The 13455-nt window shown below is 45.3% G+C and overlaps 1 protein-coding gene across 1 annotated transcript in view; it reads right to left on the reverse strand.

Moving 5' to 3' along the window:
* Positions 1–13455, reverse strand: part of TMEM44 (transmembrane protein 44) — a 37728-nt gene that overhangs the window by 8542 nt on the left and 15731 nt on the right. The window contains exon 9 of the mRNA XM_063101055.1: positions 9520–9675. Within this exon, the coding sequence (XP_062957125.1) occupies positions 9520–9675 (156 nt within the window). The remainder of the gene's footprint in view (positions 1–9519; positions 9676–13455) is intronic.

Consider the following 13455-nt stretch of genomic DNA (forward strand, 5'->3'; position numbering starts at 1 on the left):
TCTTTTAATGACATCCTGTTGGGGAAACATAAACTGAAAAATAAAAATTAAAAAAAGATTAATTGGAGGATGCTGTGGACTGACTGGATTGTGTCCCCCAAATTTCATATTATTAGCAACTTAATTAATTCCCACTGTTACTGTTGAGGGTGGGAAATCCTATTACGGTAATTGAAAGGTAGCGCTTTGAGGAGGTGATTAGATTGTAGGATCATGCCATAGTGAGTGGATTAATAATGGTGGGCATGGGTGTGGTTCTGAGGGCTTTAAAAGGAGAGTGCATGAGGAACTATCCCTCTCTCTGCACTGCCATTTACTGCTGTATGAGACCCTTGGGTCACTGTTGCCACCACCAAGGCCTTCACCAAATGTGTTCCCTGGATTTTGGACTTCCCAGAATCTGAAATTGTAAGCAACAAATTTTGTTTTCTTTACAAATTACCCAGTTCCAGGTATTTTGTTATAAGCAACAGAAATGGACTAACACAGGAGATACAAATTACCAAAAATGATGCTTCCACACACACTGCAAAAAGCAAATGCAGATGACATAAATTAGGGGTTGAAAAGGTTAAATAACTTACAAATGTAATGAAAATAAAAAGAGAGATTAAAGAAAAAATGCTAACCTTCACCTTTCTTTAAAAAATATTGATCTTCATGCAAAATATAAATGATAATTTGTGGCTATTACAGTTATTACAGCTATGGGTGTTTAAAAAAAATTAATAAATGCAATGTGGTACCCTGGATTGTATCCTAGAACAGAAAAAGAACATTAACAGAAAAGCTGGAAAAATTCAAATAAAGTCTGTAGTTTACTTAATAGTAATATACCAATGTTAATTTCTTAATTTTGATAAACGTAGCATTGTTATGTAAGATATGAACATTAGGGTAACTGGGCAAAGGTCATGCAGGAACTCTCTGGACAATCTTTGTAACTTTTCTGTAAATCTAAAGTTATTCCAAAATAAAAAAGTTATTTAAAGCCAAGCAAACAAACAAGCAAACAAATAAATAGGCTTGATTCCTCAACTGGATTGAAATGAAATCTTGAAACTTCCTTTCCAAATCTTCAGCATTACAGGCAGTCTAAAATTTAAGAAGAGTGCCCTCTAGTGGAAGTAGTATTCAGTATTTTTTTAAGTTCCTTTTTAAACCAATAACAATGTGCCTAAGGAGTACAATTAACCCAAATCTTTGTAACTGAGGTCTCTCCTCAGCCCCCCAAAACTAAAAATAAATAAAATTTTATAATTTATAAAATTTTATTTTCTGTTTCAAAAGCAAAATGTGTTCATTATAGAGAAATTTTCAAAGAACAAAATAAAGACCTCCCATAATTCTATGCCTAAAAGAGCATCTCTATGAAGTTATTGAATAGCCCTCTGAAACATACATATATTATATATAATACAATTGTGCAAATGGCTTTTCTCCCTTAACATATAATGAGCATTTCTACAAGTCCTTAAATTGTCTTCTGAACTATGATTCTATCACCTTCGTGAACCATAGCATTTAGTATTACAATTCACTTCATGTCCAAAAGCACTTTTCCATGCTGCTGAAATCAAGAAGCATCCTATAGCCCCTGTCTATGCAGCATGTGGTAATGTTTCCTTCATTCCTGAAAAGTTTGGGGTGTGTCTAAGTTATTGAGGAAATAGTCACTTTCTATGCTTAGATTTTAGATCATGGAAGCTGGATGGGCCCTCAGAGACCATCTGGCCAACTCTTTCATCTTATATTTAGGGAGAAGTGACTTTCCCCAAGATTGGGAGATGAGATTATGCTGGACTCTGGATGGATTATAAAGTTTTATGACTGGCCAGGTATATACCAGCTTCAGTTTTTTCCTAGATTTCATTAAATAGATTTCCTTTTAACCTGGTACCTTACAGACTTTAAAAAATTACACCATATGCTTCAACATCTCATCCTATTTCTTTTTTTTTTTTTTTTTTTTTTTTTTTAAAAGATGACCGGTAAGGGGATCTTAACCCTTGACTTGGTGTTGTGAGCACCACGCTCAGCCAGTGAGCGAACCGGCCATCCGTATATGGGATCCGAACCCGGGGCCTTGGTGTTATCAGCACCGTACTCTCCCGAGTGAGCCACGGGCCGGCCCCTATTTCTTTTTTTAACCTATACAATATTTATAGTTAAACAACCACCTATTTTTTTTTTTTAAAGGTGACCAGTAAGGGGATCTTAATCCTTGACTTGGTGTTGTCAGCACCACGCTCTCCCAAGAGAGCTAACCGGCCATCCCTATTAGGGATCCGAACCCGTGGCCTTGAGTTATGAGCATCACACTCTCCCAAGTGAGCCACGGGCCAGCCCTTAAACAACCACTTATATGGCACTTACTCTGGATCAGACAGTTTCACCTCCCCAAGCTCTATTTCCTCATCTCTAACTGCCCCAGATTTCCTGTACTGCTCCTCCTTCCTGGACTGTTGTGGGGGGAAGATGGGAAGTAAGATGGGGAAATGCTTCATGGGTCACCAAGTGCCACAGGCAAGGGCGAGGCTTTTGAAGCAAAATGTCCTCCAATTACCTGTCACTCTGGGTGGCTTAACTGCCCAAGCTTTTCTCCATTCAGGTCTCAACAGGGCCGTCATGAACTGGGTCAATGAGAGAAAAGTTCTGACCCACAGTGAATTGACTTCGTTTATAGAGATGACACACAGCTTCACTTCAGAAACATCCCAAGGTTGGAGAGGAAAGGACCACAATGGAGAAGCCATTGTGTGTGCAGGAGGTGGAGACAAGCAGCTCCGAACTGCAGTCACAAGGAAATACAAATACTGTTTCCAGGCCAAATCCCAGGACCACCAGTGGCCTTGGCAGCCATGGCTCCTGTTCCTGGTTGTTTGGAAGAAATCTTGCTGTTCAAATGCTGCTCTGAAGAAGTGAAGAAGTGGTCCAGGGAAGGGCTAAAAGTGGGCACGGTCAAGTTTAATTCAGAACTAGGTTTCCAGATAAAATGCATACCCAGTGAAATCTGAGTCATTTCAGATAAACAACGAATATCTGTTTAGCGTAAGTACATTCATCTGAAATTCAAATTTAACTGGGTGTCCTGTATTTTTTACCTGCAAATCTGGCAATCTTACTCAGATAATCAGGGCCTTCTTGGAGGAAGGAGGATTTAGCCAGGGCTTCGGGTAGGAGACTAGAGAGACAAGCAAAGAAATCCAGAGAAGGGAAAGCTGGCTGGATGCACTGAGAAGCACCTGGAGAGTTGACACAGACGAGAAAGTGTCCTGGAGGTCAGGCTAAGGAGTCTGGACCTAAACTGCAAGCAGTAAGGAGCCAGAGAAGGCTTTCGAGCAGGGAGGCTATCAGGGTGGGGTCGAGTGTTGGTAAGATCCCATGCCATATTCTGCATGGGACAGAAATGAAAGAAGGCGGGGAGCTCCATCAAGAGCACCTGCCTGGTCCAGGCGGAAGTAATAAGGCTCTCACCTGGATTTCAGACAGTGGGTTTGGAAACCTAGAGACTGAGGCTACAGAAGAGGTGCTTCAGAGAGTGGAATCCGGACAGACCCTGCAGCCTCTGCTGCTGGGCCATCAGGTACAATGACGCATTTTGCCAGTGGCTTACCCTTTTGTTTTCCTGACGGAAGCCTTTCTATTACTAAGAATTGACCTAGTGTAATTAACCTCCACCTACCTCTTCTAACAGTATACTTATACACTTAGGGTCCCATTGCTAAGTTAGACCTTAAGGATGGCCCAGTCCAAAGCTGGAGTTTCACAATTGGCATTATGTGAACAGTACTATACTGCATCAAAGCCCCTTCACAGTCTGACCTTGTTGGAGCCTCACCACCCTCCCCAGGGTTATTATCTCCTTTCAGAGCAGGTCTAGAGAAATGGATGTGTTGCCCAGTTCGATGGCTGTAAGGGCCAGAGCCGGTATTCGAGCTCCACCTGCAGTCCGTTTTCCACTGCACCATGTGCAGCACCTTTGGAAGTCTTGCGAAGAGTCAGTAGCACTGCGTTTGACCCTCCCAGTCATTCTGTAATACAGGGAGGGCAGGCCTCATGATTCCCATTCACAGAGGGAAAAGCTAACACCTGAGAAGTCCAGGGCAGGCTGAAGGCCCAGGCAAGCCCCATGTTCAGCTGGCTCCTGGGTCAGTATTCTTTCCCCTGCACAGCCCCTATGCAGCATGTGGTAATGTTTCTTTCCCCTATGCAGCATGTGGTAATGTTTCTTTCCCCTATGTTGCATGTGGTAATGTTTCCTTCTTTGGGGACCAATGAAGTCTCTTCCTCATCCCCCAGGGAACCAGCTGGCTGACCCACATGTTTCGAGATGGACTGTGTTTATTGGTTCTTGCTGTCTCATGGCAGGTGGCTTCACTTCCTCAGGGAGGAAACAGATCTGTGGCTTGACCTGAACTTGATTTCTGGCCTTTTGGTGCCTGTTGGAATGTTCTGGGCCTCTTTCTTCATACTTATATGTAATTCTAAAATTAGCACTTCTTTAGTCAGTATATACACACATACATGCACATGCACACACACATTTTTCCCTAAAAGAATGATTTGGCTTTAAGAATGGCAAACATCCAAGGGAATCCACCCTGGTCTACTGGTGCTGGAAACCATTTGGAGAGGGAGCAAGCAGTCATGTTATCAACAGCCTCAGGCACAGAATTAGCAGGGACACATGGGCCTGGGACTTGACCCTCTTTGGACAGAGCAATCTGGTGTTTGGTTCTGTTCTCATGCTCTACACACATACACTTGTGTGCACGCGCGTGCACACACACACACACACATGACAGCACCAGCTCCTGTTGCTGTCATTCTCCAATATGCAGACTTCGTTCCAATGACAGAAACAGCCTCCTTGCAGAATTCCTATAAAGCTTATATCAGGTCTATGGCATTGCCGTCAGCACAGAAGAAAAAAAATGATTAAACACTTTCGCCACAAAGCTGGACTCAACATTTTCTTGAATCTCAAAAGGGAAGGGAAGGGAAAGGATGGGTTAGAGGTAGGAAGAGGGAGGGAGGGTGGGTCTTGAAAAGGTGCAGGAGCAGCAGTCTTCAGGCATGTCACAACACAGATGTTTGGTCCTTTGCCAGTTTTCAAAGTCTCCCCGTGCACTCGTACCCTTGCCCCCCTTTAGCCAAAAACAGGGATGAAACACAGTATTTTTAGCGGAGAAAGACAACCCTGCACTCATAATACAGGTTCTTGCTGCCCTGGAAAGTGAGAGGCCGCTCCTGTAGCCCTGCTCCCTCTTGACCTCTTTCCCCACCTGCAGACCAGGGGTACGGGACTCGTGAGCTTGGTAACCCCTACTCAACATCCATCCAGTCTGCCCTTCAGATGGCTTTGCCAGGAACAGGGCTGATCTTGTGTTGAATGTGTGGGTGAGTGAATGAATGAGTGGATCCACAATCTCTGTGGCATGTGCCATCTCCCATAGAGATGTTCAGAAATCTGCACAGCCCAAGCAATGGCCTCCCTACATGGTTACTGGTGACAAGGGAAAGTGACACTGGTCTAGTCAAAGCACCTAAAATGGAGCTGGGAGGCCATCCCAGCTTGAGCTCCAGGCACATCCTGAGAACACTCTGAAACCTTGCACTCAGCTGCATCACGAAGGTTATGACTTCCTGGATGAACTGCTATGAATCTGCTGATCTCTATTTTCTGCTACTTCCTACCAAATCAGAATGTCCCTGACTAAAGCCTGCCTCAAAGAACCATTAGGACTAATCACTAATCTCATATGGACAAGACTGTTTGATGTGTGCTGGTACCAGACACAACTTCTGTAACCACCCCTCCTCTCCGCGGGTTCCTCCTTTCAATATTCTGACCCTCTTCTGTCCCTCAGAGCACGTCCCAGACTTCTTGGACCTGTGTCTGCTGGGCTGCAGTTCTAGCGAGCTGTCAAATAAATCCTCTTTGTTTGATATCTCGACCAGATGGTTAATTTACTTTGGTCAACAAACTGGTCATACTGAGGCTCTCACATCATTCATTTGGTGCCCTGACCAGTCCAGCCAGTGGGACACTTGAGGAAAGGTGAAAAGATCCTAAGTTGTCCCTCTTTGCAAGCTCCCATAGTCCTGTCTCACCCTTTCTCATGTTCTGCCGTCAATGGAATAATTTGTACATCCCAATGTTTTATCCTATTAGAACAGAGGCAGAGCATACGGCACAGGTGAGTGGAAAGATCCTTGGCAGAGAGTCAGCTTTCCCATCTGTAAAATGGGAATAATGGATAACAAACATGGTCCTGCATACCTCCCTGGGTACCAGCTAATCCAAGGCAGTGGAGCAGAATGGTAAACAAGAGAGGTTTCACAGCAGGCAGAGCTGGGTTCAAATCCCAGTTCTGCCTCTTCTTCTCCTTCATTATTATTATTTTTACTCTTTTTTCTTGGGCAAGTTACTTAATCTCATTTAGCCCAGTCTCTGCGTCAGGCCTATTAAAAGAAGCAGCACTTGTAAAGGATAGACCACACCGTGCTGAGCACATGACATGCACAGTCACTGCTGGCAGTGCCTATTGTCATTCTTGTTAATGCATTCAGAGACACTTCGTGAACTAGAGTGCTGTGGATACAATGTTTTTTGCGAGGCATCACTCATTTCTCCATCTCTCCCAGCATTCTGCAAGAAGTAGGTGTTCAAAACAGTTGGTACATGCCCCAAGAACGTGGACACAAAACCACCATCCCAGAGTTCAGTTATAAGATGATAAAAGACCACATTGCCTTAAAGACACAGCGTGGCTCCCAGGCCCACAGGCCTCGACAGTTGGGTCAGAACGCATCCACTCATCAACCCAGGGGGACAAACAGAAGCTGATGAGGTGGGTGAGGGAGTGGAAGCCCACCTCAGCAGAGTCGGGGCAGAGGGACAGGGGCCACCCAAGTGCGGGGACAGGTACCCTGGGTCGTCTGAACCCAAGGCCACGAAATATTTGAATTACGCAATGCTGGGAGCAAGAGAAGTCACAGGGCAGAGGAAGTGACGACCCAAGGCCCTACATCAGTCAACAGCTGCTCCTGTCTCAGGAGTGTGCAAAGAACCAGGGGGAAAGCCACGGCGTCGATTCACCTCCCACCCTGAGATGAGGGTTCGAGCCGATCCGTCATTCCTCGAGCATTTTTCTTTCAAATTCCTACCCTCAGAAGACGCGTGCTGAGTGAATGGCCAAACGGCCAGGTGAAGTGTGGTGACGCTCATCTGCTAAAAGACACCTTGCTCACACCTTCTTCACCATAAACGAACCAGGACCTTCAAGGAATATTGCTTCAAACAACACAGGGAGCATGTCAGGCATGCCCAGTCCCTCCACCCACAGGCAGCCACTGGTGGGTAAGCTTGGGGGTTAATCTTAATTTTCTTCTTTACAGTTTTCTCATTTTCCACATTTTCTACCAAAAACATGTACTACTTTTACTTTTCGCTTTTTTTTTTTTTTTTGGTGGCTGGCCAATATGGGGATCCGAACACGTATTACTTTTAAGAACAGGAAAATATAGATTACCAGGAGCCCTGCTGCATCACATACCTGAAAAAAGCTATCCCATCTCCTGGTCATATATTAAACAATTTGTATTGGGAGCTTTACAATCCTGTTTAGTTAAATGTTAAGCTATCTCTTTACAGGACTTCAGTAACTTTGTCATTTGCAGTGTATGTTTTAGGGTGTGACACAGAAAGGCTGTGCCGGGGGGAAGGTGCGGGAAGATGGGGAGGGTCGGGCTGGGGCAGCTGAACTTCTACAAATGATTCCTTGTAACAAGGTCAAAAGCATTCATTTTCATTTGCCTGTTTTAAGAGTGTGACCCTGTCCCATTGGAATTTACATATGTCAAAGAATAGATTTTTTAAAAAGAGAGATAACAGGGGAAAAACAAGGACTGCAAAACAGAAATGGCCCAAATCAGCAAGGACAAATTTCTGAATTTTTCAGGTTCACTGTCCAATGCTTACCTGAACTGAGGGTGGGTGGCAGAAGTCGCCCTTGTTTCCACAGAGCAAATGCTGCCTCCCCTCTCCCCAGTCCCTCCCTGACTCACAGACTTCACGTCCCTTCTCTCTGAACACACTGCTCAAGCTCATTCCTCTCCCATTCAGCCTTAGATCTTTGCCAAGACCGTGGGCTCCAGGCTGCCAGGCCATGGGCCTTAGGTGTCCTACAGATCCTGAGACTGGATCCAAGAAATACATAACACAGAATGACACAGCGATACAACCCCGAGGATGCAGAATTCCTAACTCAAACCCAGCTCTCAATGACCAGCTGTGTCCCAGGATTGAAGGGGAAAGATAAAGGCGCCCCAGGACCCCACAGCAACCTGGGCTACAGGCCAATGGTGGAAGTTGTGTAAGGGAGGTGTGTGTTCCGGGCACACAGAGGAAGGAGCCATTAATCTTGGGGGGAGGGAGGTATTTCACACAGGAAATGGGGCCAGAGGAAACCCCAGGAGGAAAAGCCCAGAAGGCCTGGGGACAGAGAAGAGACCATGGTCAGGGAAGGGCATGGGGTGAAGGCAGGGGGGGCACATGAGGCTAGGCAGGCTGTGAAAGGTCTGGAACGTCACACTGAAGACTCTGGATTTATCACACAGTCAGTGGCTCTGAGTTTCAGATTTCCAAGTCCAGTATAAGTTCAACAAATTTGGGGGACTTAGGATGGCTAATTGATTACTTTGTCAAATAAGGGCATTAGAATCCAAAGCAAACACTCAACACCAACTACCACTGACTCTTGCCATCATTTCATAAAAGGGCATTTAACACCAAAAAAGTTGAAGGACACAACTCTGAACAAAAGACTGTTCTTCCACCCACCGAAACAGTTGGCGACCTTTTGTTGACATACATGTGGCCACTACATTGTCCTCATGGTTCTCGTTTTTCCACAGACAAAAAGAAACCTCCTCATCGAATAGGGCTAGGAACCACAGCTGTGGGACCAAGAGGGACAGGACAGCTCCGACCTCAGAGTTACACCTGTTTGTGTATCCAAGAAGTGACACGTTTTGTGCACAGATATAAAAACTCAAAATGAGGTAGTTTATAAAAGTGCCAGGCATAGGACCCACCACAGGTCCCCCCATGAATGCCACTACTAACACAAGAGGATGTAGCTGGTCCTCAGGGGGAAGAAAAGCTTCCATGGTCAAATGAGGCTGGGAAACACTGAGACTTTTAAAAAGTTTATTATCCATGCATTTATTACTGTAGGACTTGAATGTGTACGTGATCCTTGAAGATTGGACTCCAACATGCAGTGTTCTCTGACTAATTGGACCATGGAAACCTGTTCTCAGTACAGACACAGTTTGGGAAACTCCTCGTGCAGATGGTGGGCGCTCCGCAGGGGTTTAATCATTATTTAGCAGGCATGCGGTTAATGTGGGCAAGAGTAGAGAACAGCAGAGCAAGCCCCACGGAGCACCTGGCAAGTGCTGGTGAATGACGACACCCATGTACCCATGCGGCAGGCAACAGCCATGTACCTCCAGGTCAGAGTTGATGGAGACCTCAGAGGAGCTGCTGGATGATACTCGGGCCCGGATGACCTGAACGGGAGGGTATGAGGGGGGCTCCTGCGGGGCTGGGTCGCCAGCACTCATCTGTCCATCGCCAGGCAGCCTTGTGGCACTGCAGCCTGCCTGCAAGGTGTGTGGGAAAGGGGAGGCAGGGACACTTAGTTTGCTTCTTTATTTTGGAATTGTCAAAGCATCCCACACTTAAGTATCCCAGAGGCCACAAGTGTGTGCAGCGCACCCTCTGCCTGCACTCTCACCCCCAGCCTTCCAATCCTCCCAGAGGCAGCAGTGCCCACTTTGTTGTGTATCCCTCCAGATGTTCTATACATATACAGTCAAATGCATATGTGTATTTCCCCCTATTTCCACAAATGACAGCACCCTCTAAACCCTCCTATGCACTTTGTTTTTTTCACTTAACAATACGCCTTAGAGAGAGTTCTACATCAGAAGTCTTGGGGCTTTTTTGGGTAGCATTGTAGGTGTTCACAATCTATTTAACCAGTCCCCTACTGATGGACATATAGGATGTTTTCAATCTCTTGCTTTCATAGTTAACACTGACTGCAGTAAATTACATCTTATACATCCAAGATTTCAGGATATTTAAAGGATAAATTCCTAGAGGTGCAATTGCTAGATCAAAGGGTATGTGCATTTGTTTTGTTGGGGTTTTTTTTGTTTTTGTTTTTTTGGCAGCTGGCCAGTATGGGGATCCAAACCTGTGACTTTAGTGTTACCAGCACCATGCTCTCCCAAGTGAGCTAACCGGCCAGCCCAGGTATGTGCATTTGTAATTTGGATCACTGTTGCCAAAAATGTACTCCATGGAGGCTTCACCAACTCACGCCCATCAACAGTGTATGAAAGTGGGTTGGGAAGGTTTAAAGGAGAAACTTGTGAGATTTTCTATCATCTCTCTCTCTCTCTCTCTCTCTCTCTCTCTCTCTATCTATCTATCTAAGCCGAGAGCTTTCTCCCACAGTGCTCACAGGGCGTTTCAATATAGATCTACGAAACTCCATCAGCTGGATTCACTGAGTCACACAGGATTCAGGCTTTCCACATACACAGGACAGGGCAAACAACCTGTTTTCTGGACTGGTGTCTTTTGCTAACTAACATGTGACCTCAAAAAAACTTTTGCCTGAGTCTCAGTTTCCAGTCTGTAAAATGGAGTGGTAATCCGTGCCTTGCTTCCTTTGAAGGGGTGTCACGGGGCTCAGATATAAATGCCCTGGCACATGAGAAGAATGGTTATGAGTACTGGACCCCAAATCAAGTGGGCTCCAGCCCAGAAGGCTTAAGTGTGCAGTTTCATGTGAGAGTCAGCAGGAAAGGCAGAGAAATCCCACAAAAGAAACATCTCCTGGAAAATCTCTCCTTAGGATCAGTGCTCAGGAGGCAGGTTGATGGGAACATGAGGGGACACCTCTGGAGCTCTCGTTACCCATTTCCAGGTGGCTGTCCAAACAGGAGTTTGTTGATGCACATGGCCAGCAGGGTACCTGCCTCACCGCAACCTTGCCTGCTGGGAAATTCTTATTTAAATAAAAAAAATTGCTAACTGAGCTTCTACAAAATGGCAGCATAGAGAGCATATTCTCTTTCTTTTGTTTTATTGTTGTTGTTTTGTGGCTGGCTAGTACAGGGATCCAAACCCCTGACCTTGGTGTTACAAGGCTGTGTTCTAAACAACTGAGCTAACTGGCCAGTCTCATGTTGTCTTTACAAAAGCTCAGGGCCCAGAATCAGAAAGACTTAGTTTGAAACCTATTTCTGTGATTTTCTATCTATGAGATTTTGAGTAAGTTACTTAACTTCTCTGTTCTTCAATTTAAAATAATAAAATTATTAAGTGGTGGACTAATGGGTACAAAATCATGCTATCTATCCTAAGTGAATCATTTTGCAAGATATGCATGTGTTGAAACAACAGACTGTACCCCACAAATATGTATAAATAAATGTTAAAATTTTTAAAATAAAATAAAATAATAAAATTATTAATTGCTAGGAAAATAATAATTCTAGAACTAATAATAGTATCTACCCCATAGGATTGTTATAAGAATTTGTATTAATAATAGTAACAATCAACCATTTACCAAGCACTTACTTGGTATCAGCCATATGTCAAGGAAGAGGCTGCATTGCATAGCAATCAAGGGTTCAAACTCGGGTAGAGACAGGTCTGAATCCTGGCTCTACAACTGACAGACTGTGACCTTAAGCAAGCAGCTTAACCCTCTGTGCCCCTGTTTCCTTATCTGTAAAAATTAGAATAATGCCTCAGATGTGAGGATAATAGACTTGAAGTATGTAAAGCACTTAGACCAATAGGCTAGCCCATAATAAACCACACGTAAACGTTGGCTGTTATTATTTATTCAGAGCCTGGCAAGCAGTCAGCCCTCAGTGAATAGGCAACAATGGAAACGGTGCCCCTAGAGCTGAGGGAGGCGGCTTCCTGCCCAGGCTGGACAGTTGGGCTCAGGCTCCTGCTGGGAGCTGCCTGGGAGCCACCTGTCGCCCTCTGGTGGACACAGAAGGAAGCGGCTGGGTGGAAGCTTCCCCGGTAGAGTGAAGGAGGAATCTGCTCCCCAGCAGGCATCCACTCAGGACTGAGGTACCAGAATGGTTAAAGTGAATACAACTTCCACACTATTCTTTTTCAGAAGTTCACAATTTAAAATGTTCTAGTGCAAACTGTAAGAACCCAAATGCCCCAAGGGATCACACCGAGGAATGTAAGAACCCAAATGCCCCAAGGGATCACACCCTGATCACATAAGTCCTTCTCGGCCACACCCCATCATGGCGCTGGTTGCCCTTCTCTTCCGTACTCTCCTTCCCGCCGGCACGAATCGCACACCAATCAGCTCACCCCAAGCCCCATGCGGTATGCTAAGTAGGGATTGCATTTTAAGCCAATCAGCCTTCCCTAAAAGCCCTATATATATGTGTGTGTGCCGCCTAATAAACGAGCTCTCTCTGGATCCTCAACTGGTGTCGACTCGTCCTTTCACAAACCTTTGGCTAGATGCTGCTGGAGTTCCCTGTGCTTTCCCGAGGGCTTCCTTCCCACCTCTCCTTCCACCCTCCCTCCCTCCATCAGAAGAACGGTTTGGCATGCTCTGAATCTCCCTGAACTTCACGTCCATCACATACACAGTTATTTACACCCGATATCCAAGGAACAACAGCAGCACAGAGAAAGACCTCTCTTGTAGGCCCAAACTCTCTCTGAGGAGCACCAGTGTGTCCTCTGGGCTGCTGAGCCCCTGACTCCCATGTGATAGGCATGAGGAGCAACAAGACAGGAGACAAAGCTGACATCCCAGCAGGAGACGGGCAGCAAACAAAAGCAAAAGGTAGTAAAAGGGAATAAAGTCCAGACGTCCCTCCCTGACATGCAATGGTTTGACTTACAAGTTTTTGACCTTATGACGGGTTTATCAGGGTATTAAACACACTTTGACTTACAATAGTTTTGACTTATGTTGGGTTTATCGGGATGTAACCCCATTGTGAGCCAAGGAGCATCTGTGATAGGACAGACGGGTGGAGACTACTTCTGACTGGGTGGTTAGGGAAAGCCTTTGGAGAAGGTGACATTTAAGTTAAAGTCTAAAAGATAAGAAAGGGGCAGACATGTTAAAAGGAAAAAACTCGGGAGGGAGGAAGAGCATTCTGGGCCAAGGAATGGAGAGAAACCCTGAGCAGCCAGAGAGGAGTGAACCAGGTCAAGAGAACAGGCGAGAAGGGAGTAAACAGGGAAAGAGAGGGGGACACCGGGAGGGAGCAAGGCCTGGGTCTGGAGAGTCTTGGAAGTCTTTGTAAGGAGTTTAGATTTTAGGGAAGTCAGAAGTGTGTTTTAAACATAGGAGAGACAAGATGTAA

Source organism: Cynocephalus volans, chromosome 1 (genome assembly GCF_027409185.1).
Source record: "Cynocephalus volans isolate mCynVol1 chromosome 1, mCynVol1.pri, whole genome shotgun sequence".
NCBI classification, from domain to species: Eukaryota; Metazoa; Chordata; class Mammalia; order Dermoptera; family Cynocephalidae; genus Cynocephalus; species Cynocephalus volans.